Source organism: Mustela nivalis, assembly GCF_964662115.1.
Source record: "Mustela nivalis genome assembly, chromosome: 19".
In the NCBI taxonomy this organism is placed as follows: Eukaryota; Metazoa; Chordata; class Mammalia; order Carnivora; family Mustelidae; genus Mustela; species Mustela nivalis.
In genome coordinates this window covers 36,553,789-36,581,734 of record NC_139038.1, presented here as the reverse complement: position 1 = coordinate 36,581,734, position 27,946 = coordinate 36,553,789, and the positions used below count along the sequence as shown (strand labels likewise).

The 27,946-nt window shown below is 47.8% G+C and overlaps 2 protein-coding genes across 14 annotated transcripts in view; one reads left to right on the top strand and one right to left on the bottom strand.

The window, feature by feature from the left end:
* LOC309854327 (clusterin-associated protein 1) overlaps nucleotides 1-24,596 on the top strand; it is a 113,801-nt gene extending 89,205 nt beyond the window's left edge. For 3 of the 13 annotated variants that reach the window (XM_082713334.1, XM_082713335.1, XM_082713328.1), the window contains 10 exons: nucleotides 519-614; nucleotides 3,934-4,017; nucleotides 6,656-6,789; nucleotides 10,493-10,638; nucleotides 12,596-12,664; nucleotides 13,530-13,607; nucleotides 17,802-17,909; nucleotides 20,429-20,484; nucleotides 20,738-20,794; nucleotides 23,770-24,596. In XM_082713334.1, coding sequence (XP_082569460.1) covers nucleotides 519-614; nucleotides 3,934-4,017; nucleotides 6,656-6,789; nucleotides 10,493-10,638; nucleotides 12,596-12,664; nucleotides 13,530-13,607; nucleotides 17,802-17,909; nucleotides 20,429-20,484; nucleotides 20,738-20,794; nucleotides 23,770-23,913 — 972 coding nt within the window. In that variant the 3' untranslated portion in view covers nucleotides 23,914-24,596. Of the gene's footprint in view, nucleotides 1-518; nucleotides 615-3,933; nucleotides 4,018-6,655; nucleotides 6,790-10,492; nucleotides 10,639-12,591; nucleotides 12,665-13,529; nucleotides 13,608-17,801; nucleotides 17,910-20,428; nucleotides 20,485-20,737; nucleotides 20,795-23,769 lie in introns of all 13 variants that reach the window. The other 10 variants (XM_082713329.1, XM_082713330.1, XM_082713336.1 and 7 more) reach the window with 7 other exon arrangements.
* NLRC3 (NLR family CARD domain containing 3) overlaps nucleotides 1-27,946 on the bottom strand; it is a 112,660-nt gene that overhangs the window by 47,540 nt on the left and 37,174 nt on the right. The window lies entirely within an intron of this gene.

Sequence of the window (27,946 nt, the reverse complement as noted above, 5' to 3'; positions counted from 1 at the left end):
GAGCCGGGGGCAGCAGCATTCTGCGGTAGGAAATGTGTCTCTCTGCTTCCCCTCTGGTCGCCTGTCCCCTGTTGTGACCTCCTCCAAATAGGAAGCATGTCACTTTCAGACTCCCATGGTTCCTGGTTAAAGATTACATTCGACTTGAGATTTGGACTTTCAGAGAGACCCAGATGTCCTGGGAGCGCTTGTCCACAGGATGGAAATATGGGTCTCGTGGAAAATGTGCTCAGTAGTTCAGTGTCCTGATGGGAGGCAGGAATTGATTCTAACAAACTGGTTATTTCATTTTTTAATTTTCATTTTTAAATTTTTTATTCATTTGAGACAGAGAGCTCAGGAGCAGTGTGGAGGGCAGAGGGAGAGGGAGGAGCACACTCCCCCTCTGAGCCCCATGAGGGACTTGGTCCAGGACCCTGACTGTGTGACCTGAGCCAAAGGCAGACACTGAACCGACTGAGCCACCGAGGAGCCCCAAGGCTTCACCGAGTTTTCTGTGTTTGATATTTTCCCTCCAGATTGCAGATTTGAAGGCGGCCAGGCAGCTTGCTTCTGAAATCACCTCCAGAGGAGCGTCCCTGTATGACCTGCTGGGCAAGGAGGTAGAATTGAGGGTGAGCCATGTTCAGACACTTAAATACTTTCTCAGCCTCTTTCAAGGTTTTTTTTTCTGATTCTGCTTTTCCCCGGCCTTCCCATTTCATCACACTGTACCTGCTGAAATGAGATGAACTGCAGGGAGGTGATAGCATTAGCTGCTCTTCCTACTTCTGGTGCCCGCTGGTCTGTTTTTAAATTTTTTTTTTAAGATTTTTATTTATTTGTTTGACAGAGAGAGTGAGAGAGCACAAGCAGGCAGAGCAGTGGAGGGAGAAGGAGAAGCAGGCTCCCCACTGAGCAGGGAGTCCAATGTGGGGTTCGATCCCAGGACCTTGGGATCGTGACCTGAGCTGAAGGCAGTTGCTTAACCAACTGAGCCACCCAGGCACCCCCGCTGATCTGTTGTTAATAGCTTTCCCTCCTCGTTCAGGAGCAGCAGTTATGTAGCATGTTACATAGCATGTTGCTGGAACTTTCCTCCATGCCCGTGGCAGACCTAGCAAAGTCTGGTGTTTTTCCTGAGGAGTTCCGCATTCCTGTCTACAAAGTGCTCTTCTGCACCCATGGTTCCCACACTTTGCTTCTGCGTGGGATGCTGTGGGGTCCTGTAAAAACTACTGGTACCTGCCTTCCGTGCCAGTGTCACGGGTTTGGAGCGGACCTGGGCATTGGGAGTTGTAAGTCTTGGGTGACTCTCACGTGTGCAGAGCTGGGCAGCCCGTGACCTAGGCAGCTACTACTCATCAGCTGACGTTGGTGTCACCATAAAAATGTATCTGCTGTTCTTCTAACCAATGTGAGCCGAAAAGAGTGCTTCATCTACTGAGTTTACCGAGCTGTTTAATGAGAATATGGCTTCTAAAACCCCTGTAGGGCTCCCTTTAAATCACCTGATGTCTGGGTTGTCCCCCAAAGCAGTGAATCAGAATGTGTGGGGGTGAGAGCCAGGCATCCAGCCTTTTTTCCCCCCTAATATTTATTTATTTATTTATTTGAGGGAGAGAGAGATGTGTGGGCGGGAGGGACAGAGGCAAAGGCAGAGAGAATCTCAAGCAGACTTTGCTCTGAGTATAGAACCCAGTGTGAGGCTATATTTTGCAGAGAACTTGACCTGAGCCCAAACCAAGAGTTGGTTGTTTAACCAGCTGCGCCCCGGAGGCACCCTCCAGGCATCCAGCATTTAAGGATCTCCATGGGATTCCAACATGCAGCAGAGTTTGGGACCCACTGGTTTAAGAAGTGGAGTCTTGTTTAATTCTTTCCTGTAAGGGTTTATGGCATTTGAAGCATACATGCTCACCTCTTGTGGTTTTTTGTTTTGTTTTGTTTTAAGGATTTTATTTATTTATCAGAGAGGGACACAAGCAGGCAGAGCAGCCGACAGAGGCAGAGAGAAAAGTGGGCTCCCCGTCAAGCAAGGAGCCTGATGTGGAACTCAATTCCAGGACCCTGGGATCATGACTTGCACTGAAGGCAGAGGCTTTAACCTACTGAGCCACCCAGGCGCCCCTCACCTCTAGTGTTTTTATTTATTTCATTTATTTGATTTTAGATTTTATTTATTTATTTTTTGGAAAGCAAGAGAAAGAGAGAGCACAAGCAGGGGGAGCAGAAGGCAGAGGGAGAAGCAGGTTCCCTGCTGAGCCAGGAGCAGGATCTGGAGCTTGATTCCACCACCCTGAGATCCTGACCCAAGCAGAACCGACTGAGCCGCCCGGGCTCTCTAGTGTTTTTAAACTAAATGCGTTTAATTCTTTTTACTCCAGTCAGGTTTGTCAGCCATGATTGTCCTCTCGGCCTGGCCCGCCTTCTGGCATCACTGCTCTAGTGTAATGGTATTTTCTTCTGGCTTTTCATTCCTGCCCCAGGAGCAGACAGGGAGCAGGGGACTGGGATGCCAGCTCAGCATTGCTGATGTGTTAACCTAGTGGCTGACCAGCTGCCCAGTTGACAGAACAAAGCTGCTGCTCCTATCTCATAGCTAATTTAGATAACTAACAAGGCAGCTCCCCAGGCCTTCTGTGTTTTCTCTTTATAGTGCGGTTGTGTGCATGTGTCTCCGCACATTTCTGACAGACCTAGAGACAGACCTGTGAAGTGCTAGTCACTTGGTAACTGCCACAGAGCTGTGGCTTCATGGTGAGACTTAACCAGGTTTCCACTGGGGACTCTTAGCACCGTCCTGTAATGAATTGAAATAACCAGTAGCCGAAATGTTGCCATAGGAGCCATGAATATGGTACTTCTCAAATTCTGTACAGCTGTGATCTGAGGAAGATCCCCCATCCAGTGTTGGTTTTTCTTTTTTTTTTTTAAGATTTTATTTATTTATTTATTTGACAGACAGAGATCACAAGTAGGCAGAGAGGCAGGCAGAGAGAGAGGGGGAAGCAGGCTCCCTGCGGAGCAGAGAGCCCGACGCGGGGCTCGATCCCAGGACCCTGAGATCATGACCTGAGCCGAAGGCAGCGGCTTAACCCACTGAGCCACCCAGGCGCCCCTGGTGTTGGTTTTTCATACACTCAACTAACATTCTTTGAGTACTGGCACCAACGACAGACAGGCAAGGCACCTTGATCTGTGCTCTCCGTAGCTTTCCACCAGTGTGGGCCCTGAGGGGTACCGTGGAATAAAGGAAGCCCAAGACTGAGCTGGGGAAAGTGCTGCAGGAACCTGCATTGGCATTGAAGTCCCATGTCTCAGAAGTTCCTGGCACTGGTATGATAGGCACAAATGCTTCTGTTGATTGGTTAGTGGTTAATGCTAGGGGCGGGGACAAGGTGACTCCTCTCATCGGTTGCAGTTGGAAGTGACAGGCAACTTAGAGGAAATGAATCATAGGAATGATGATAGGGGCTGGCAGGGGGTTCGGACAGCTGGTTGAGCTGCACTTGGTTTGGGGTTCACCTAAACAAATAGAAGTAAAGAAGCAAATTTGGGAGAAAAGATGATGAGGGTAAGCCCAGTTTTGCCCCCCTGGTGTTGAGGGTGTGTGGGGCCTTTAGCTGGAGAAGGCCAAGGGCACTGGAGGGAGACCAGGTTGGTGGTAGGATCAGAAAGACCTGGAGCCACTTGGCTGGCTCAGTTGGTGAGCTTATGACTCTTGATCTCAGGGTTGTGAGTTCAGGCCCCACAGTGGGGTGTGGAGAGTTCTTAAAGAAAAAAAAGAAGAGACGTTTGGAAGAGGTGCTAGAAGAAGTGTTTCTGTATCAGAGATGCACCCTGTGATGGAACTTTGAGAACTAGTCCATAAGCCATATCCAGATCTGGGGATTTATTTTGAGAATTGCTTTTCTGAAAGTGTGTGTAATTCCATTTCATTGTTTCCCATAGGAATTGAGAACAGAAGCTATTGCCAGGCCTCTGGAAATAAACGAAACTGAAAAAGTGATGAGAATTGCAATAAAAGATATTTTGGTAAGATTATTTGCTTTTATTTAATGTTTTGTGCCTGGAACTTGAAAATACTGATTTATTCCCTGCCTCCTCAAGAAACACCAACCCTTGGCCTAGTGACAGAGAAGGGGTATGATCGCGGGGAAATGGGAAATGCAGAGGACGTTCAAGGATACATTCTAGGTTACTTACTTCTTTTTTCCCCTTGTTATAAATATGAACAACTTATCCCCCCAAATTTGTCAGTTTTAATAATTTAATAATTTGATTAAATTCTTCAATTTTCCTAAGTAATGCTCTATTTAAGGGACTCTTCATACTTTAACCACTTCCTTGCTGCTGGGCATTTAAGTGATTTTCAGGTTTTCCATTTATTTATTTATTTATTTATTTGGGTGCTGAAATATGGGCACAGAGATTTCTTTCTCTCTCTCTCTCTCTCTCTCTCATTTTATTTTATTTTTTTAAAAGATTTTATTTATTATTTATTTGACAGACAGGGATCACGAGTAGGAAGAAAGGCAGGCAAAGAGAGAGGAGGAAGCAGGCTCCTTGCTGAGCAGAGAGCCCGATGCAGGGCTCGATCCCAGGACCCTGAGATCATGATCTGAGCTGAAGGCAGAGGTTTAACCCACTGAGCTACCCAGGCGCCCATCCCTTTTTTTAAAGATTTTTTTATTTTGCAAGAGAGAGAGGAAGCATGTGCCACACACATGCAAGCATGAGCAGGGGGAAGGGCAGAGGGAGAAGCAGACTCCCTGCTGATCAGGAAGCCGGACAAAGGACTTCATCCCAGGACCCTGATATCATGATCTGAGCAGAAGGCAGATGCTTAACTGACTGAGTCCCCCCAGGTGCCATTTTCTTTCTTTCTTCTTGAAGAATGGGTGGCACATGGGGTTAGTTCCAGGCGTGCACCGTGGATGGCGAGCACCTTTTAACGTGTCTGTGCTTGCAAAAGGTCCATGATACGTGATAATTCTGAAAACAAAACCGAAGCAATAGCATGAATACTGGGGTTACGATCTGTAAGCCATTTGTTTCAGAAAGCTAGGGGAAATTGTGTCTATCACACAGATACTTTTTTTTTTTTTTTCACTTTTTTTTTTGAAAGATTATTAGAGTGTCTGGGTGCATGCATGTGCTGGCAAGAGTCAGAGGGAAAGAGAATGTCAAGCAGCCTCCCAGCTTAGCGCAGAGCCCAGCGCAGGGCTAGTTCCCATGACCCCGAGATCATGACCTGAGCCAGAACTGGGGTCAGACACTTAAACAACTGAGCCACCCCGGTGCCCCGCTGGTATTTCATGTTTGAGGAGCACAGACCTTTAAAAAACTGCTTTTGCTTTTGAAGTCATTTACATCCACTAGGTGTTGTCTGACTGATTCAGAGAAGAGCCACCATCAGTGTGTGCTGTTCAGAAACTCGCCTTGTCTTCCTGTGAGAGTGAACTCATACCTCTTGTGGGGTTTTCCAATGGAGAGTGATATGATTATTTTCATGAAATTATTAGTGTACTTAGTTGAAAAAAGTTCAGCCATAAATAAAGAGTAAAAGTGGTTGCTCCCAGATATACACTGTCTTTGACAGTTACAGAGAGTGTCTGGGCTCCTTCGAGGAGTTCTTCATGGACCCTTCGAAGAGTTCTTCATGGACCCTAGAACTCCTTCGAGGAGTTCTTCATGGACCCCAGACCATAGACCTGCAGGTAGACAGTCCCTCCGTGTTTCCGGGGCGTGACACATTGTGCCGAAGTACTGGGGGGAGAACCCCCTGTCGGGCATCAGGAACTTAAGGCCGAGTTGGCACATCAGAACCCAGAAAGCAGCGGCACACTCAGCTGGCTGGTTCCAGATGTGGTTCCTAATGCAGCAGATTGCAGCTGAGCTGTAGGCCTGCCCGGCCAGCTTCCCAGGCGACACGGGTGTGAAGACTGTGCATTCATTCTTACCTCCGCTTGTCAGATGAACTTGGTCTTGTGATACAGCAGAAAGGCCTGCGTGTTTTGTCCGTGATCTCTCTTCCCCTTCACTTTGTTTCTCTGCCCTAGCTGCCCAGGCTCCCTCCCAAAGGCTTGGTCCACTGAGGGAGCCGCTTTTTCGCTGACTTCACAGAGTGGTTTCCCTGTTTTAGTCTGTAGTTGAGGTGTACTTGCCAGCCGGAGGGAGGGGAAACCTTCTCTCTCAGTCCCAGCAGGCAGTGGACAAGGGCTGGGACCACCTGATGTTTCTTTTTGTCTCCTGGTGCATATATTCTGTGATGCAGATGTTTGTAACTAGGGGAGTGAGCAGAACAGTGAGAATAAAGGCCGACTGACAAGCCAGAGTGGTACGGCAGCCGTGTGAGCCAGTGACCGCGCACGACATCTAGGCCCGCTCCCTCTACTCGGGACACTGTTCCTTCCATCCTCCCTTGTTTGCATGGCTACAGACATCCTCTTTTCAGGGGAAAGGATGATCATTTTTTCTGGGCCTGTGTGATTTCCTGTCTGGAAACGGCTAACTGAGTGATGGCTTGGGGGAGTGTGCTTTGTGTGTTTACTTTTGCTTTTATGCAGCATGATGTCGCTGTGCCTGAGGAGCTATGGAATTCCTCTCTTCCGGGAGCCACGTGGGAGTTGCTTCCTGGGCCTTCCTCTCATTCATTTCCTATTCGACGCAGGCGCAGGTGCAGAAGACTAAAGATCTGCTCAACAACGTGGCCTCTGACGAAGCTAACCTAGAAGCCAAGATCGAGAAGAGGAAGTTAGAACTGGAACGAAATCGGAAGCGGCTTCAGACTCTGCAGAGTGTCAGGTAGATCCAAACCCCTGAAGAGTGGGTGGAAAGTTGTCTTGTACATTCTAGCAGCGTGAGGACAAGTGGTCAGTGGTGGTAGCCCCTCGGGTGTGGGGCCATTTGGACTGAGAGTGTGGGGGCCACACACGTCCTAACAACGCGTCCTGCCAGACTCGTCTTTACTGTTCTCAGTGTGCCTGGGAAACGGCTCCATTCTCGAACCTCCCTTCAGGGTTCTATGGCTTCTTGGAATGCAGGGCAGAGTTAGTGAACCCAGAGGGTGAAAGTTACCCACGGCTCGTCTCCTAAGATCTGTGCCTTGCCATGAACGAGGTTTAAGCAGAAGCACACTACCATTTCTTAGTTTGAGCAGATTTTAGACCTTTGTTGTTTTTTTTTTTTTAATATTTTATTTATTGACAGAGAGAGATCACAAGTAGGCAGAGAGGCAAGCAGAGAGAGAGGAGGAAGCAGGCTCTCTGCTGAGAAGAGAGCCTGATGCGGGGCTTGATCCCAGGACCCTGAGATCATGACCTGAGCCGAAGGCAGAGGCTTAACCCACTGAGCCACCCAGGCGCCCCGATTTTAGACCTTTGTAATTCTTCACCAGTTCATCTTTCTTTTGACGTTCCCTCTCTGAAAGGGCCTTTTTCCAGGGACTGTGAATGGTACCGTCCAGGTCTTCGGAGCCTTTCAAGTGGGTTCCTCGCATTTTCTTAGAGCCTTTCTCTTGCTCATTTCGCGCCCTCCTTCTCTTGCTCCGTCTCTTGTCAGTCTTTCTCCTGCATCACTGCTTTGCCTTTTCATTCTGCCTTTATTTTTCTCTCTTCCCTCCCATCTGTGTAGCTGCTCCATCTGTCTGAATGTCATGCATTTTGGAGATACTGGTGACTGGCCCACAACCTGACACTAGTTCTAACATCTGTGGGAAGATCTCCCCTGTGGACATGAGTAACCCAGGGAGCGGAAACCACAGGCAAGCCCATGCCCTTTCCACCTTTGTAGTCTGGGCCACCTGACACGGGTGTCTCATTAAAAAATTCTGCCTCTCAGGCATAAATTCATTTTTGTTAAGCCTTATGGCCTTTCAATAGAAAAGTTTCTGTATTTTGCTCTAGTCCCAAAGATTATTTATTATTTTTTAGTTTATTTATTTAAAAGATTTTTATTTATTTATTTAACAGAGAGATAGAAAGCACAAGTAGGCAGAGCAGTAGGCAGAGGGAAAGGAAGAAGCAGGCTCTCTGCTGAGCAAGGAACCCGATGCAGGACTTGATCCCAGGACCCTGGCATCATGAACTGAGCCAAAGGCAGCTGCTTAACCGACTGAGACACCCCGGCGCCCCTTATTTATTTTTTTTAAAGATTTTATTTCTTTATTAGAGCACAGAAACCGTGGCCGGGGTGTACACAGAGGGATAGGGGGAAGCGGGCTCCCAGCTGAGCAGGGAGCTAGATGGAGGACTCAATCCCAGGCCTCTGGAATCATGACCTGAACTGAAAGCAGACACTTAACCAACTGAGCCATCCAGGCTTCCCTGTTTATATTGTTAAGAGAGTTTTCCCAGGGCACCTGGTAGCTCAGTGGGTTAAAGCCTCTGTCTTCAGCTCAGGTCATGATCCCAGGGTCCTGGGATTGAGCCCCACATCGGGCTCTCTGCTCAGCAGGGAGCCTGCTTCCTCTTCTCTCTCTCTCTGCCTACATGTAATTTCTATCTGTCAAATAAATGAATAAAATCTTTAAAAAAAAAAAAAAAAAGAAAGTTCTCCCGGTGAGAGAAAAGAATAGATTCAGCAAACCAGTTGAAACAGGTTTTTGTGTTATGGTTTTGGTTTTTGATTTTATATTGTTAAACCTTAGCTTTGGGGGCACCTGGCGGTACAGTCAGTTAAGCGTTGGACTCTTGGTTTCAGCTCAGGTCTTGATGCAGCCCCATGTCGGGCCCCCACCCAGTGTGAGTCTGCTTGAGGGTCCTCTCCCTCCCTCTCCTTCTGCCCCTCCCTGTGTGCAATCTCTCTCTCTCAAGAAAAAAAAATTACAAAGTCTTTTTTAAAAATTTAGCTTCAGGGCGCCTGGGTGGCTCAGTGGGTTAAGCCACTGCCTTCAGCTCAGGTCATGATCTTAGAGTCCTGGGATCGAGTCCCGTGTCAGGCTTTCTGCTCAGCGGGGAGCCTATTTCCCTCTCTCTCTCTGCCTGCCTCTCTGTCTACTCTGATCTCTGTCTGTCAAATAAACAAATAAAATCTTTAAAAAAAAAAAAAAATTAGCTTCAATTTGTTGCAACCTGCGTTTCCCTTTTTGGGGGGCTGAATATATTTTGGAGCACCCAAAATATATTGAGGAGTATACTTGAGGAGTATTATGCTCAAGTAAGATAATGTGTGTATTTAACTTCTTGATTTTGCGAGGTGTATGTGATACAAGATAACTTTTTAAGTCTATTAAAATCCAAGGCATTTTGAGTAAGAGAAAAGACTGCAAAGCTTCATTGAAGATAATAAACTTAATGATGCTTAAAAATATGTGCCATGTATGTATCCATGCATAGGAAAGTCTGGAAGAATGCTTATCAATTATTAAGTGTCATAATCCTATCACTAATTTTTTTAAAAGATTTTATTTATTTATTTGAGAGAGAGAGAGCATGAGAGGGCAGAGGGTCAGAGGGAGCCTGACATGGGACTTGATCCCAGGACCCTGGGATTATGATCTGAGCCAAAGGCAGTTGCTTAACCAACTGAGCCACCCAGGCGATCCAGATTATGAGTGATTTTTACTTTAGCCTTCATACTTTCAGGATTATTTCAAATTTTTACAAAGAGCTTTTGATTGTTTTGGGGTGGTGGTTTGTTTTGTTTTGTTTTGTTTTGTTTTGTTTTTATTTGAGAGAGAGAACATGCACGAGCAGGGGGACCAGGAGAAAGAGGGAGAGGGAGAAGCAGGCTTTCCACTGTGCAGGGATCCCCACATGGGATGCGATCCCAGGACCCTGCGATCATGACCCTATCCAAAGGCAGACACTGAGCCACCCAGGTGCCCCTAAGAGCTTTTGATTGATTTATTTATTTATTTTAAAAGATTTTATTTATTTGACAGAGAGAGAGGGAGATCACAAGTAGGCGGGGAAGCAGGCTCCCTGCTGAGCAGAGAGCCCAATGTGGGGCTTGATCCCAGGACCCTGAGACCATGACCTGAGCTGAAGGCAGAGGCTCAACCCACTGAGCCACTCAGGCGCCCCGAGCTTTTGATTTAAAAAAAAAGAAACAATAGGTATGTTCATTTTGAGGGGAGGGAGGAGAAAAGGAAAATCAACTTTATTTATTAAGATTTTATTTATTTATTAGAGATATTTTATTTATTTATTTATTTATTAGAGCTGGCCCCTCATGCTAGCTCGTGCACGAAACAGTGCTCTCTTTTTAATGTTTAGAGAGATTATAAGTAGGCAGAGGCAGGCAGAGAGAGAGAGAGAGGAGGAAGCAAGCTTCCCCCTGAGTAGGGAGCCTTATGCAGGGCTTGATCCCAGGACCCTGAGATCATGACCTGGGCCGAAGGGCAGGTGCTTAACCATCTGAGCAACCCAGTCGCCCTGGAAAATTAACTTTAAACAGCTACAAGTTGAAGAACCATCTCCACCTATAGGCTTTCCACAGCAAATTATGATGGGACCCAGAACTCACAGTATAATCTTTCACTTTGTATTTCATTCGCTTGTTCCAGGCCAGCGTTTATGGATGAATATGAGAAGATCGAGGAGGAGTTGCAAAAGCAGTACGACATTTATCTAGAGAAATTTCGAAATCTGGCTTATCTGGAACAGCAGCTCGAAGACCATCATAGGATGGAGCAAGAGAGGTTTGAGGCAAGTGCTTGGCCCGTAGGTCTGCTGCAAATGGCATTGTGGAAAAAATAAATCTGTGAGTGTTTTTTCGCCACGATCAAGTCTGAGGATTGCTCATGTAATTCTTTTGTGTTGCTTTTAGTGTAGCCTGGACTCGAAGGTTGTCGGCTTTCTGATGGGTTTGGTCAGTTAGACTGCACACAGGACCGATGTGTGACCTGTGTTGTTGCACAGACTGAGCTTAGAAGAGCCTGTGCTTGCTTCAGTGCTGTGCTGTCACTGGCTTGAAATTCCTCATAGTTTGTTTTTTAAGATTTTATTTATTTGAGAGAGAGAGAATGAGAGAGAACACGACGGGGAGAAGGTCATTGGGAGAAGCAGACTCCCCATGGAGCTGGGCGCCCGATGCGGGACTCGATCCTGGGACCCTGTTGGGACCATGACCTGAGCTGAACACAGATGCTTAACCAACTGAGCCACCCAGGCGCCCCGAAAGTCTTCATAATTTTTAAAATGCATTTTAATTTGCACTGAGTCCCGCAGACTAGGTAACTGGTCTTGGGTGAAGATCTAAAAATTTGCTTGGTCAGCTCACTGAAAGATTTTTCCTGGTTGAATCATCCAAATTGAATCCTCCAAACCTGTGTATCAGAGATGAGGATGGAAATAAAGAGGAAGTGCAGTTTCTTGATTATTGTGGGAAATGTGTACGACCCAAAACCAGAGGTTTTACAGGCTTCTCTCGTCCCAGCGTTCAAGGCCATTTAGGAAAGAACATTTCAGGTCCCATGAGCTGATAAATACAGAATTCAGAGCAAAGGAAGTTGGACCAAGTTACTAAAGGTTTTTTAATTGTTCTTATGCCTTGGGGATATTTCTACTTAACCCCAGGAGTGGTCACTTGGAATCTTTGTTCATGATGAATTCGGTCTACAGTCTCCCTTTCTCACGCTGTCCTTGACAGCTTTCGGTATAAAGGTTACGCTCGCCTTCCTACAAACCTGGGTGTTTGGAACAGGCGAAGCTGCCCTGGGGCACAGGAGGCCTGTCTGGAGGTAGGTGCCGCCCTCCTGCGGGCACCTTTCCCTCGGCAGGAGCCCGCTGCCACCGTTGCTCTAGGGTAAGGGCGGGCTGTGGAGCCACGGGGCCTGGGACAGGCACATTTGGAGGGCAGTGGCAAGAGCCTGGAGTTCAGGACATTTTAAAAGTTGGGTGTCTGGGCCAGTGACAGTAAATTATCCTTCCGTGCTGTCATGTGGGGCCGCTGAGCGGGCAGAGAGAGTGCCGGGAGGGACGCATGTCCCTCCATCCTTCGGCAGCTGCTCGGCTCTTCTGTGCTCACACCTCCGCTCTGTGCTTACAGCGCTGGCCCCTCACACTAGCTCGTGCACGAAACACTGCTCTCTTTTTAATGTTTAGGACAACAGAGTTTTAAAAGCCAGTCTCCTCTCCTGTTCTCTCTTTTGACAGTGATCAGGGCCACATTAGGCAGCCCAGCTGAAGCATTAGTTTTTGTCCCCCTAGGAGTTAGACTAATATTTCTTTCTTTCTCTTTTCAGCCTAATCAGTCTCACCATTTTGCCTCTTTTGGGGCTGGAGTTGTGCAGAACTTTAGTCTTTAGGAGCAGGAGGCCTGTACTGTCCCATAGTTAATGCGTCTGTTCCCGTGTCCACATCCCACGGAGGCACCCGTGGTCACACGGGATGGCCTCTTGCCATGTCACTGCGTTCTCCGCAGGGCTGGGCAGGCCAGTCACCCCCTCTGGCTGCCTCCCGTTCTCTGGGCTGCTGCTGGCAGGGAGTGGGGCAAGCGGCCCGGCCTGAGCTTGTGCTCAGGTGGTGGTGGTCTGTTCGCGTAGTTTAGATCTCTGCGGGATCTGTAGCCCGGACTTAGCTCTATGTACCCAGATGTTAAAGAATAATGAAACAGCCCCCAAAAGGGTCTTGTCTTCTGAGTCTTGTGTTTGCTGTTCCATAGGAAGCCGAAAACACTCTGCGCCTGATGCAGAACAAGCTGAAGGAGGAGGAGAAGCGCCTGCTCCGCAGTGGAAGTAAGGCCAGGCTCCCAGTCAGCGCGGTCTCCCTGGGCGAGCGCTGGGGGCCTCAGAAAACCTCTGTGTGTATTTTCTTTTCAAAAGGCAGTTTTCTCACAAGTTTTGTATCAGGTACTGTTTTAATTCACTCCAGAGCTTATGGGGCTGGTTCAAGTTACATAACATTTAAAGCACTTTGGTTTTCTTGTCACCTAAAATATCATTTTCCTGTTTGAAGGCTACTGTTGGTTTTAATTGCAGATAATACGTAACTAGAAAAGAGAGCCCGGTCTCGGAGGTCTGTAGGGTGCCTTGTTTTCGGGCTGACTGATGGAAAGCAAGTGTCGTGATGCCGTGCAAGCGAATGGCTTAGTCGCTTAGAGTGAGTCCCCTACTTACATACCCATCCTAGGCCCCCAGTCATCCAAGATGATCAGCGAGGCTGTTGTCTGTAGGGAGATGGGGTTACCTATATATAGGAGCTTGATGTTGGGGAGGACTGTTCTCCACGACTGGTTAGTGTGCTTCATCTGTGAACTTGACCGAGATGTCAGGTCAGCCTTGGGACCAGTGGCAGCACTCGGTCTTCATGCTGCGTGTCTCAGACTGCCTCCTTCTCTTGCTGGCTGCTCTCTTTTTTAAGATGAAATATTTTATTCTCCTGTGCTTGAGGATGCCATACCTGGGGCTTCAGGCTTGTACGTGAGAGAGCTCTCTCTCTCTCTCTTTGTATCTCTCTCCTACTTGTTATATGCCTCTCTCTCCTAAATCTCAGGAAACTCTTGAGGGAGAATAGGGACTGCTGGAGAATCCTTTAGGGGCAAGCGTAGGGAATTCCAAGGGCCTCTCTAGCCAAAGCAGCCCCTCACCTTTATGGTTCCAGGTCAGCCAGGAGAGCCTGAAGCGGCCCTAAGTGATAACCCTGCGTGGAGTTTATCCTCTCCTGAGAGGCCCAGCACAGGTAAGAGCCCCGATGGGTTGGCTGCACCTTTCTCTGTTCCCAGGCCAGCACGTGAGGCCTTTCTCACTGATCTTGCTTTATTCTTCTGAACTCAGACTTAATTTTGTGATCCGTAGGTTTGGGATCTCTTGAAGGACAAGCATTCGTAGGAGCATCTCTGATTTAGCTTTTTTGGGAAAAATAATTTCCAGCTTAACACAGCTGAATGAGGGATAGCACTTAATTAGCTTGGGATGGTGAAGAAGGTAGGAAAATATGAAGGGCTAGTCTCAGTGCTGCTCAGCCGAAAGTTCTTAGGGTGTGCTGCCTTTCTTTGCTTTGCTGTATATGTGGGAACATTGCCCAGAGAATTGGGATTGGGGGGCGGATATAAAAAGGAAGATCTTCTGAACTTCTCTGAAAAGAAAGAACTAATAGAACACAGACATGAATTATGGGTGAGAATGGGCAAAATTCAGGAGCTGGAAGAGATCATCGTGTTTAGACCACTCTGCAGGCAGCTGATTGAGCGCCGGAAGCATTGTTGAGTCTCTCTTCTGGGCGTGAAGGATTCATTAATGGACAAAAGACAGGGATCTCTGCTTTAAGCAGTGTACTTGCCAGTGAGGAGATGAGCATAGAGCAAGCTGTATGCAGAAGGTAAAAAATGCCCTGGGGGGACAGTAGAACAGAGAAGCCGGTGGAGAGAGTGGGGTGGAATTGTATTTTAAGTAGGGGTCACCATAGGCATCTCTCTAGGCCTCAATAGGAGATGCTGTTGAAGCAAAGCCTCAGTCTGTGGATGTGAGGAGAAAGGAGGCACCAGGTGAGAGTCCTGGGAGTGAGTAAGAGCGTGGGAAGCAGAGCCCAGTGAGGCAATGAGCTCTGCTGAATGTGTGAGTGCAGGACTTGAACTGAGGCAGGACAGACGAGCTGGAAGGCGGATCGTGTGCTGAAGGGCTCCCATCTGACGCTCCTGTCTCCTCTGTTGAGCAGGAGTTGAAGTCACCAAACTGGCTTTGTGGGTTTGGAGGAAGGGACTTGAAGAAGCGAGAGAAAGTCTGAGTGCTTAGAGATAGGAGAACGCCCTAGGAGCAAGGCCAAGTATTTTGTTCAGATGTCTGTACTAAGTAAGGCAGCCTTCATCTTCCCACCATTCTTTTAAACCTCGCTGCGGGTGGTACATTCATAAAATGACTGAGAAATTTCTAGAAAGCACTTTAGTAACCTTACTGTGGTTTAGTTTTTATGTTCTAGTGGAGAGCAGACATTCCTGCATTTCACACTTACTTTACTGCCTCCTGCATGCTGGCATCGTACTGGCGCTCGGGACAGTGATGCGTGAGGCGCTCGGAAAGCTCAGCGCCTGAACTGTGCTGCTTAGTACCTCGCAACAAGCCACGTGTGACTCTTTTTGTTTTTTTTAAAAGATTTTATTTATTTATTTGACAGAGAGAGAGAGATCACAAGCAGGCAGAGAGGCAGAGAGAGGGAGGAAGCAGGCTCCCTGCCAAGAAGAGAGCCCAACTCAGGGCTCGATCCCAGGACCCTGAGATCATGACCTGAGCTGAAGGCAGAGGCTCAGCCCACTGAGCCACCCAGGCGCCCCAACCACATGTGACTCTTGAGCACTTCAGGTGTGGCTGGTCTAAACTGAGCTTTGCTGTTTGTGGAAAATATACACCAGGTTTTAAAAACTTAGTATGATAGAAAAGTAGAGTTACTCATTAATTAATATTTTACATTGTATATTAAAATGATATTTTGGGTATATTGGGTTAAGTTAAAATTAATTTACCTGTTTCTTTTCACTTTAACGTTGTTACTAAATGATTTGAAATTATATCTGCCAGCAGGCATTACATTTGGACTGTGCTGATCTCAAAGGAGACACAAAGAAACTGCCCATAGTTTAAGTGGGTATGAAGTGTATCTTCATTGTTGTTTTGACGTGAATTCCTCTGATAGCTAATGAAATGGAGCATCTTTTCTTTGCTCATTGGCTATTCATATAAATCTTCTTTGGAGACTTCTGTCTATTCAGGTCCTTTGGACATTTTTAAATTGGCCTATTTTTTATTAGTGAATTGCTAGAGTTCTTATATAGTTTCTGGATACTAGATCCTTATGTGATTTGTGATTTGCAGATATTTTCTCTTTCTCTGGGCTGTCTTTTCACTTTCCCGGTGATGGCTTCTACTGCCCAAAGTTTTAATGAAGTCCACGCCATCAGTTGTCCTTTTGTCACTTGTATTTTCAGTGCCACATCTAAGAAACCACTGCCTAATTTAAGGTCACCAGGATTTACCCCTAGGTTTTCTTCCAGGACTTTTTTTTTTTTTTAAGATTTTATTTATTTATTTGACAGAGAGAGATCACAAGTAGGCAGAGAGGCAGGCAGAGAGTGAGAGAGAGGGAAGCAGGCTCCCTGCTGAGCAGAGAGCCCAATACGGGACTCGATCCCAGGACCCTGAGATCATGACCTGAGCCGAAGGCAGCGGCTTAACCCACTGGGCCACCCAGGCGCCCCTCTTCCAGGACTTTTACAGTTACAACTCATAATTTAGATTTCTGATCCATTTTGAGTTAATTTTTGTATGTCGTGTGAGGTAGGGGTCCAACCTCATTGTTGGGTATGGGGCTGTCCAATCGTTCAGCACCATCTGTTGGAACGACTATTCTTGACTCTGAATTTATGGGCACTCTCTCTTGTCTGCCATATTTAATTTTATTTTTTTTAAGACGTTATATGAGAGAGAGTGAGTGAGAGCACATAAGCAGGGGAAATGGCAGGCAAAGGGAGAGGGAGAAGCGACAGGGAGTTTGATCCCAGGACCTGGAGACGGTGACCCAAGCCGAGGACAGACACTGAACCACTGAGCCACCCTGGCATACCGCCATGCTTTATTTTTTTAAAAATATTTTATTTATTTATTTGACAGAGAGAGAGAACACGAGTAGGCAGAGAGGCAGGCAGAGAGAGGGGAGGAAGCAGGCTTCCCCCTGAGCAGAAAGTTGGATACAGGGCTCGATCCCAGGACCCCAAGATCATGACCTGAGCCGAAGGCAGAGGTTTAACCCACGGAGGCACCCAGGTGCCCCAGGAATTTCATTTTAGTCATAAATTTGTGTTACTATTTCAGCATGTTCTTTGAGTAGGCTTCTATGCGGTGATCGTCGTCAGCTAGGTTGTGCTGAGTCCCGTGCTGGGTGCCCGTGCTGGGTGCTCGTCCTCATGCTTGCCCAGGCTCCCAGGTTTGCCTTTCCATGCGGAGAGCAGGGCTCATCCTCCACAGAGAAGGAAGTGGAGCCCTTTCGGATGCAGCTGCCGTTTCCCTACCCCCTATCACAGGGGCTAAGCAAAGCCTTTTCACAGATATACAATTACTACTGTCCTTCCACACTGACTTCTGACTCAAGTAATCAGAACAGCAACTGCAAACTCCTTCAGTTCCGTCCTCCAAAACCAGTGTGTCTCCCTGGTCACAGGCGGTCAGGCTGGACGGCGAAAGCTTTTTATCTCCACTGTGGAAATGCTCCTTCTCTAGGTTCACTGTTGGAAACGTCCCACCAGAGTGCAGGAGAGTATTTAAGAAATCAGTGTATAAGGCTGTTGCACTGAGAACGACCTCTCTTTATATATGCCCGTGATGGAATTCTCTCCTGGAAACAGTGTCCTGAGTACCAGCTCCCGTCACCATGCACTAGGTCGCCATCTTTCGTGGGCCAGTCGCGTGCTTGGACCTTGCTGGCCTGGTCTCTGTCTTGCCTATGGGCTTGTTTGGCACAGTCACTCACCTTTGCAGTGGGTTCCACTTCCTCATCTTTGTTATCCACAAAGAGCTCAAGTTGGGGTAACACTGAACAGAGAATGATACCCCCCCCCCCCAACTAACCAAGAACTTCCAGCTACCTTGACAGCTGGCTGTTCAATTTTTAGTTTCAGCTACCAGCATAGTGTTTCTAGTTTATGTATTCTGACGCCTTGCTTTGGAAGGTTATTAAAACAAATGAACAAACAAATAAACCAGTATATCATGGTCTGCGTTAACTCCTAAGTATCTACAGGCAAATCCCGAGAGTCTCATAAAATCTAATGCCCTAAAAGAAGGCTGAGAAGTGCAGACGGTTTTGCACAAGAGCCTTGTGGCTACAAGCTGTTCTAGCAGCAATGATGGAGACCCCCTTTCGTTCTGTGTTCTTGTGTTCTCCTAGGTAATGATGACTCGGACATTGACATCCAGGAAGATGACGAATCTGACAGTGAACTGGAGGAGAGGCGGCTGTCCAAGCCGCGGACGGCCATGGAGGTGCTCATGCAAGGTACCACACTGCTTTCCTTGCCCTCCTTCCAGCGCCCCGTCACAGAACGCTGCCTTTTGTGTAGCCAGACTAAGCCCTTCACCTGCTCACCTTTGCTGCTAATAATCTTACCTGTGGTGCCAAGAAAAGTTGGTTGTTCTTTGTGGCCCGGGTTTCTCACAGAGGCCATGGCAATCCCTGGCCTCTGGCACAGAGCTGAATTCTACCCGTTTTGGGTCCAAACTGCTCTCAGTGCAGTGGCATCCCCTATGATCAGAGAACCAGTGCATTGAGAAGGGATTCATACAACCATCTCTGCCTTTTAAAAATCTTCTAGTTTTTACTTTTTCACTGCTAAACACTCAAGCCAAAAAAAATCTATGGAGCAAATGTGGGTGTTTCCCACAAAACAGTGGGGTCTTCTTCATGTCCCACTTTCCACCCTAGAGAGGTTCTGGTCAGCAGCTGGGGGATGTGTCTTTCCAAATTGCCTTTCCACACGTATACAGTGAAATACAGACACAAAGATTGGCTGAGACATCTTTTAACCTAAATGGTACCAAACTTTGTGTATTGTTCTCAACTTGATTTTTAAAAAAAATTATTAAATATATTAGAACTCCTTCCATGTCAGTAAACTAGAAATCTGCTTCATTCTTTTGACAGCAGCAGAGTGTTCTGTAGCGTGACCGTACCCATAATTTACTTGGGCATTCACATATTAAAAGATCCTTTAAAAAATATTTATTTTTCCTCTTTCCTTTGTATATACGTCTTTCTGCTTATCTGCAATGTTTGTACCATTAAACGTGGGATTCTTAGGTCAAAGGTTATATAAATCTTTGTTTTGGTAGATACTACTAAGTTGCTTTATATTTGTCTTTAAAACATCTATCTACCAGCTGTTAATTTTTAGAGCAGTTTGCATTTTTATATACATGGTACATTTCTGAGGTAAATTATTTTCATTTTATATTAAGTTTTGCTGCTAACTGCTCTTTTTTCGATTTTTACTTATTTATTTGTCAGAGAGAGAGCACACACAAGCAGGGGGTGCAGCTGGTAGAGGGGGAAGCAGACTCCCCACTGAGCAAGGAGCCTGATGCAAGACTTGATCCCAGGACCCTGGGATCATGACCCAAGCAGAAGGCAGATGCTTCACCCACTGAGCCACCGAGGCATCCCAGTCTTTTTTTTTCTTTTAAAGGTTTAAAAGTTTATTTTAGAGAGAGAGTGAGCAGGGGTGTGATGGGGGGGTGGGCAGAGGGAATGGGAGAGAGGATCTCAAGCAGACTCCATACTGAATGTGGAGCCCAACGCGGGGCTTGATCCCATGACCCTGAGTTCACAACCTGAGCTGAAATCAAGAGATGCTTGACAACTGAGCCACCAAGGCGCCCCTTTCCTCTTAGTTTTAACAGCTTCGTCATGCAAATAGAGGCTAGGGGTCATGGCTCCCACTCAGCAGATGGGAGCTGAGGCTCTGAAAAGGGTGAAAAGGGATGTGATCGTCTCAGGAAACCCTGATAGAGGCACTGGTGCTCCTGAATTCTGCTTACCGCCCAGCCACCAAAACGAAAATCTCAGAACTGTAAATAAGGGCTTTAGACAACACAAGGTATGCATTTTATCTGACCAAGGGTGGTCACCCCAGGCCTGTCCTGAGCGAGCTCCTCTCTGAGCTGCCCTCCCTGCCTTCGCCCCGCAGCGTGCACCTGGGTCCCTGGTGCTCCTTTCTCGGGGGTCGAGTGTGAGAGTGGCTGTCCACCTCCCGCCAGGGAAGGACAGCTCCTGGGTGTTTGCAGAAGTCACAGCCAGGTGACCATGACTTCCAGAGGAGAGGGGAGAATCACTGAGGCAATGTGGGTGTTTTGAAAGATGAACTAATAGCAATCCTTAGAAGTTTCCCTCTTTGGAGATCAGACATAGGTTCAGATACGAGTAACACTGGTCCGTGCAGGGAGGCGGCCTTTCTTTTTTCAGCAGATGGCACAGCTCTTCTACCACGTAGATACTCAGAGTGGGGGTCAGTGATTTTTCTGAAAACATGTCCAGGATGTGTATTTAGTGTTCTGGTTTGAGTTGCGATTGTATTTTATTGCCCTTTTCCTTTTTCTCAAAGTGGAAATGCGGAAAATCCATTACTGTTTCTTTCTTTTTTTTTTTTAAAGAAGATTTTATTTATTTATTTGACAGACAGAGATCATAAGTAGGGAGAGAGGCAGGCAGAGAGAGAGAGGAGGAGGAAGCAGGCTCCCCACTGAGCAGAGAGCCTGATGCGGGGCTCAATCCCAGGACCCTAAGATCATGACCTGAGCCGAAGGCAGAGGCTTAATCCACTGAGCCACCCAGGCGCCCTTCCATTACTGTTTCTTGGCAGTTTTGATCATTTAGATGAGACTTAAGTAAATATTTTAGTTGATTCTTGTTTTTCCCAATTTTCTAAGGGAAACAAATCTTGAATGCCATTTCTTGTCCCCCCCCCCCTACTTTTTTTTAACAAGGTTTTCATAATTTCTTCACACTTTGGTTCTTCTCAGGAAGACCTGGCAAACGCATCGTGGGCACAATGCAGGGCGGAGACTCCGATGAAGACGTGAGTCCCGACCAGCTCCCTTTAGCAGCTCCGTTCTTCACGCTCCCGGGCTGGTTTCCTAGACTGGCTGAGCCAACAGGCTGAGCGCGAGGGGCTGCCTCCCAGCCTGGCCCGCTGCTGGCTGTGCGCTGGAGTTCGAGGAGCCCGACTCTTCTCTGCTTGTGGATGGCTCTTTTCTTTTCAAATAAATGTGCTTGCTCTCCCCCCACTTTTTTTTCCTTCTCACTGTTCTTTCCATTCTTGCTTTCCAAAGATGGAAGCAGCACCAGCAGTCTTAGGTAAATGCAAGACTTCCAGCTCCAAGAAGCAGGTTGGTTTTCTTTTTCAGTGTGTGTGTGTGTGTGTGTGTGTGTGTGTGTGTGTTAGCCGACTCGGGGCCACCAGAGAGCCTTCCCCAGAAGTGATGCCTCTGTCTCCTGGGCGAGAGAATGCTTACTCCTGCAAAGAATGGTGCAGTTGCCTGGAGGTCCCTTGCAGGAGATGGGTGTTGAGTGCTGAGCCAAGAGATGAGAAAGGCCATCAGGCCCTTGAAGTGTAACCTGGAAAAGAAGGGAACCTGCTGAGGGCCTGGGGTCAAGACTGACCCTCTCTTCAGTTCCATTCTGGGGAGGAAACAGGAAAAGGAGGCTCTCTTGAGACAAGGTCGTCAGGCTGGGCAGGAGGCTGCGACCTCAGGCCACTGGCGCCTTGCGTGTCCTTGAGGTAATACTGACGGGGAAACTCAATGGAATGGGGCCCTGCTGCCAGGGCTGCCGCATCCATCACCCTGGGCCTGCCTGCTTTGTGGCAGCCTCTGGCAAGCCTGTGAGGCCCCAGAGGCAAAGGGTGATTAGGCTGACAGACCACAGACCTCCTTATCAGGTCGTGCCCGCATGTGTCTGGAGCATGGCAGTAGTGGCTACACAAGGACAGAGCATGAGCCTGACCTTGTACTAAAGATTATTTAGTAACAACAGTATATTTTGTCACCAAAATCCACAGAGGGAGAGAGAGGTCACTCAGGTTTGCTGGCCAAGATGCACAAAGAAGATCGAGCCTAGAAATCACAGAAGGTAGTCAGAGAAGCAGAGAAACCACGTCGGGCATTTTCTAACAGTCAGGGATGGGTGGTTATGTAGCTTCTGCCCATCCATCTCAGCCATTCGAGGTAGAAATAAGTCTGGCCTGGGTGCTAGGGATGCCCGGACAGCACCGTCTGGCATCTTGTCTTCCGATACGCCTGGTCATGTGTGTAGCTTTCACAGAGCGAATGTCCGAGCTACAGCTGATGTCTCCCCTGTGCCTTGTGTTGCTTGCTTGTTTCCGGGATCCTGCCTCCACCTGCTCCCCAGGCACGCGGCCTTGTCCTTCACAGGCTCACCCTTCCACCTGACAGATAGTACCTAGTGGCTGTTACATGCAAGTGTTAGAGGTGATGGGCCACACGTCCCTGTCCTCAGGGAGCTTACATTCCAGCAGGAATCAACCGGCATGTCAGGTCACAGTGGCACGGAGAAAAAGCAGTTCAGGAGCAGAGTGACAGGGTTGAAGATTGCTGTCTTTTGGGAAGTCTGGGAATATCTCTCTGGTAAGGTGACATTTGGGCAGAGGCCTGAATAGAAGGAAGGATGTGATGTGGGGAGGGGCATCCGAGGCCCAGGGACCAGAGATGGGGGCATGGCTGGGGTGGAGTGGGTTGGGGGCGGGAGCTGTGAGAGGGAGCAGGGGCCAGGCAGAGCTTCGCAGGACGTGATGAGGATCCAGAGATTCTCTGAGCGCCGTAGGAAGGGCCCGGAAATCGTGAGCCCTGCGGTGCCGAGAGCTAACATTAAAGAGACACCCATCGGGAGGCGTCTGCAGTAGTCCAGAGGTCCTGGCGGCTCAGCCTAAGGTAGTGGCAGCAGAGGTGTAAAGAAGTGGTCGGACTCTGGATGTTTCCAAGGTCAGAACATTGAAGTGTTGTTATTGGGCGTGGGGTGTGAGAAAGAGAGACAGAAATGGGTCATGATGGGCTAACAGTACGCATAGAGTCTGCATTTCCCCGAGCTGGGGCAGGCCTGAGCAGGGACGCGGAGAGCAGCACAGGAGTTGGGATGTTCTGCATGCGCACGTTGCCTGTCAGCTATCTGCGTGCTGGAGTTGAGTAACCAGTTGGAGTTCAGGTGTGGTGTGCAAGGTCAGGTCTGGGCTGGCTGAATTTGGGAGCCATCATACTCAGGTGGTCTTCCAGCCACAAGGGTGATTGTGATTGTGTGGGGGAGAGAGTAGAAAGAGAAGAGGGGGCCCAAGGCTCTGAGCTGAGCCGAGTCGCAGAGTTACGGAGATAGAGGGCGTGGGGGTGTGCGAGACTGGGATGATGCCGGAGTGAGGTGGTGCAGGCCGCCGGATGGAAGGGCGCCCTGCAGCAGACTCGCTTTCAGGGAAGGAGCGGTCCTGTGCCTGATGCAGCCTGGAGGTCGGAGACACCTGAGACTCACCATTGGATGTGAGTCCGCCGAGTGTTTCAGTGGATTGGCAAGGTGCAGGCCTGCTGAGTGTGCCGAGGAGGTAGTGAGAGGGGAAACCAGTAGGGTTGTGGGTTCAGAACTCCTGCGAGGAGTTTCATTGTTGCGGGGGTAGAGGAACAGGGCAGAGCAACTGGAGAGGAAGGTGGGATACACTTTGGGGTTTTTGTTTTGCTGTGTTTTTAAGAAGAAGGAAATTGCCACATTTGTGTATGCTGGTGGCAATGATCTAGCTCGAGGCACTGGCCATCTTGGTTTACCTGGGACACAGGACCTGCAGTTTTAAAACCTGGCCGAGTTGGTCACCCTAAATCGAGGCAGTGGAGAGAGCGTTCCTCTTATTTTGCTCCTGATACCGATTCCCTGTGTGGCTTTCCATCCCTAATCCGGTAAACTGCAAAAAACCAGCAAACCAAAAAACCCAGCCCTCCTAATCTGCAAGCCCCGCCCTCCTTGCTGTGCTCTGGTGGGGGTCTGGTTCCCCAGGGGCAGAGCGGGGTCTGGGGAGTTGCGGTGCAGATCCAGTGGTGGTGCTGAGACCTCCATGGGGAAGCCAGCCCCTGCGGCTGCACGCTGCCACTCGGAGCTCACTGGTCAGCTGATGCAGTCGTGTGTGTATTTCTGCCAGCGGTGTGAGACCAGGGTCCCCCGTTATGCCTCCATAGCCCAACTGCTGCTCCGCCCAACTCTGCCTTCACATGCGGGCATTGCTGGTTACTGAGCTGCTGGCGAATGAGGGTCTCGGCTGACACGCTGCAGGGAGTGAGATGGGCCCTCAGTTGTCTTTGTTGTCTTCCTATAGGAGGACTCCGAGGACAGTGAGATTGACATGGAGGGGGATGAAGACGACGATTTGGAAGAAGAGAGCGTTGCTCTCTCGCCAGCTAAGCCCACTCGAAGGGTCCGGAAGCCTGAGCCCCTGGATGAGAGCGACAATGACTTCTGACCCGTTTGCCCAAAGGACCACACTGATTAAATCCCTCAGATCTATAGGTAAAAGGGAAGTTGGAAGGTTAGGAAGGAAACCCATTTTGTTCACTAAACCAGCTGGACTCGTTAATGAACACCACCTACTTGCTCTGTAGCCTCCCTTGTGTTACCCCACAGAGCTTCAGCGAGAATGAAGCAAGTCCCCGATGGGATGTAGGTTTGGTCTTACTTGTCTCCTGAAACGGGAAATGTGAGTGTTCTTAGAGATGCACCTGTTCAGGACAGACAGCCCAGGAGAAGTAAGGGATGGCGGCATCGGGTCTCGGCTATTGTTGTGATGTGGTTTCCTCTCACAGTCGGGGGGATGGACATGGGGCTGCACTCCAGGACTGTTCAGGAATTGTGGGGAAGCGTCTGAGTCCTCCTCACCGGTACAGTTTGGGATAGTTACTGTACATCGGCTTTTAACTCTAGCTTTTGTTTTGTCATCCTATTTTCTTGCTTCTGTATGTTCACAATACCAAGCTTTAAATGTATTTTGCTAAAATGTTCCGAATGAACGTTAGCTAAGTTAGATGAAAACCCACTGTCCTTAAAGATCAGGTAACAGAGATATGCTGCAGAATATAAATGTTCCATTTTCTCTCAGAAGGTTGGCATTCCTCCTCAGGAAAGCAAATAAAGAAGTGTTGGTACACACTTGTGTTTCTGACTCTAAAAAGATGAACCAGAGGGGCGCCTGGGTGGCTCAGTGGGTTAAAGCCTCTGCCTTCAGCTCAGGTCATGATCCCAGGGTCCTGGGATCGAGCCCTGCATCGGACTCTCTGCCCAGCAGGGAGCCTGCTTCCTCCTCTCTCTCTGCCTGCCTCTCTGCCCACTTGTGATCTCTGCCTGTCAAATAAATAAATAAAATCTTTAAAAAAAAAAAAAAAAGATGAACCAGAATGCGTTAGATTGAATAGCACTAGAATAATTAGCCTGATGTGAAGTGAGAAGCGGCAGATGGAGTCGTTTTGTTTTTCTGATGCAGAAAACACAGAGCAGTTTTCATTTAGATTTCAGTTCTAAAGTCAGAAGTCTTCCGAAGTTATTTAATTCATAATAAATGTATTTAATTCCATGTTTTTATATCATTATATAAGCTTTACTTGAAAGTATAAATATGTTGTTTATTTGCACTATAACGTAAATACATAGGAGAAGCTCATAGGTTACTGTGGTACATGTAAATTTTTAGGAGATGATGTGACAATTATTTCTATCTTTGCTTTTGTCTCTTTCTTTTCCTAATTCCTACATAAGAGATTACCCCCTTTTTAAACATTCACCATTCAGTTAATTCACTGGAGATTTGAGATGTGAATGATGAGGAAACAGGGAAATGGGAGTGTCGGGAGCCGCGCTGACCCCTCAGAAGCTGTGGCTTCTGAGGTGTGGAAGTCACTGCGTCTTCTTGGATGTTCTAGTTTTGGTTTCCTGAGTCCGACCTGCCTTATATTTAAAAAAAAAAAAAAAAAAAAAAGGCATTTCTGTCTTCTTTACATGGCGCTTCCTACGCATGGCGTAATGCGTGGGCATTACGGCAGGAGCGTGCCCACGCCGCAGGTAACCCCCCTCCACAGATAGAGGTGCCCATGCAGTGGGCGGTTTATTATTTTACCTCCCTCTGGGTCATCCTTCACCCCTCGGTTACCTGTTTTGCACAGTCTCACCGCTTGCTCAAGCAGCTTATGTCAGCCAAGGAGCTTTAAGCACTGATCACAGTTACTAACGTCTGTCCCTCCTGTGACAGACCCAGCAGTCAGGTTGTGCACGTGCTTTGGGACCTCGTGTCCTTGGTTTTAGCCAAGCATCAGAGCAGACTCAGGCCCCAGAGAAGACAGTGTGAGTAGATCAGTGGAAAACTGGTGTTTAGATCATTGTCAACAGTTGTTAATGTTTTAAACTGTGTCATTAAAGGACCTCTTAAAATGCTTTACAGCATGTATATTGACGGACATCGTAAAGGGATTTTTTAAGTCCTTAATTTTTATTGGCGGCAGCAATGAGAACAAAGTCCAAGGACTTCCTCCAGTGGGCGATTCAAGAACTGTTTCCCGTATAGCCGGGACGGGAGAAGGACCTGCAGGCGCTCTTTTGGTAGCATCTTAACTGTAATTGTCAATGTCACCCATCTGAAAGGAAGCGGAGTCCCCTGATGATAACAGCACACTGCGTGAGTATCCCAGCTGTTGGGTTGGCCCCGGCGGGGGCTCTTAGGGGCCTGAACCGGGCCTGGCAGCCTTGGAAGAGAACTGAAACTGCCCAGAGCAGAAGCCCTTCCTTGCAGTAACGGTGTGACTAAATAGGGAGCACAGAGTGCTCAGGAAAGAATGTCATCAGGGAAACATGTCACTGGTGGGAAACCCGGGGGTCTGACACACAGTGTTCTGACTTTACACTTCTGTTGGGCAGTCTGGGAAGGGTTAAGCAATAGTAACATAGGAAATTAAGTTTTTGGAAGATGCACTGTTCATTCTAAAAAGAACAATATAATCAGATAGGCGAGAATGGCTCAGGGGTGATGAATACAGGTAAAGTCATAAGGTAAACGCTAATGATTTAAACAAAAATCATACTCTAATAACTATGTTGGAAGGACAGAGAAACAAAAAGTGGGGATGTAAGCTGATGGACATCCAAGTGTCCTTTCCCGTATAGAAGGCAAGAGATAATCTCTAAGATGGTAAGAAATAGCACATACAGGACATTTAGTTTGGGGAGTAGGGGTATTCGGAAAGGGGAGGGATGAGAGAGACCGCCATTTGCCCTTACAAGCCTAGTGATTTGGGGCTTTTTAAACCATGTGTTACTATGGATGTTTCGATGAATTTTTGTAAAGGTAAAGGAAAGGGTAAGGGCTGGAGGCTGACGTTTGAGCATCATTTTCCTATGAGAGTCCTCAGGGGAGAACATACGGGATGGGAAGAGCCAAGTGGAGGCCTGGGAAGTGCCTGTGTCTCAGGGGCAAAGGCCACAAGGGACCAGAAGAAGAGACTGGGACAGTATTTTCTAAGTTTTCTAAAGTGACTGTATTTTACTTTAATTATGAGGAAGAAATGTTTTATTTTCCCTTAAAGAGTGTTGAAGAAGAGGGGTAACGAAAAGGTAGGAGGACTGGAAGGCTGTGGTGTGGAAACCGAAGCAGGGGAGGTTCTCCAAACGGGGAAAGGCAGCAAGTGCTAAACCCTTGTCGTAAATGAGCTTGAGTCCAAGAGGTCACTGAATTTGGCAGTTAGGGAATCTCCAGTGACCTTAGCCAGAGGCAGTCAGGTAGCCAGAGATCGGCTAAAGAGAACACAGTGAGTCCTGACAAGTGTTCAGAAAGGTGGGCGGTCACAAGAGAAAGGAGGGCTCGGCCGGCCGAGGAACATGTGGTTGAAGAACATTGTGGAGGGCGGGGGAGGTTTTGTTTTGTTTTGTTTTGTTTTTTGAGAAGAAAACTTGAGCATGATCTTTTAACTGGAAGGAACGAGCTTGTGGAAGGGGAGGGGGTTGGATCTTATTATGAGAGTGTGTGTGTGTAATTGATGAAGCAAAGGCTTCATTAGAGGTCATTCTGTTTTAATCTGTACTATGTATTGAAAATGTATGCACCAGATAACCAGCTGGGCTGATGCTACCATTTGTTTTAAAAGGTTTTATTTAGGGGCGCCTGGGTGGCTCAGTGGGTTGAGCCTCTGCCTTAGGCTCAGGTCATGATCCCAAGGTCCTGGGATCAAGCCCCACATCGGGATCTCTGCTCATCGGGGAGCCTGCTTTCCCCTCTCTCTCTGCCTGCTTGTGATCTCTGTCAAATAAATAAGTAAAATCTTTTAAAAAACAAAATAAAATAAAAATAAAAGATTTTATTTATTTATTTATTTCAAGAGAGAGAGCATAAGCAGGGGGAGGGGTGGAGGGAGAAACAGACTCTCTGCCAAGCAGGCCTGATGCAGGGCTTGATCCCAGGACTCTGAGATCATGACCTGAGCTGAAGGCAAATGCTTAACTGATTAAGCCACCCAGGT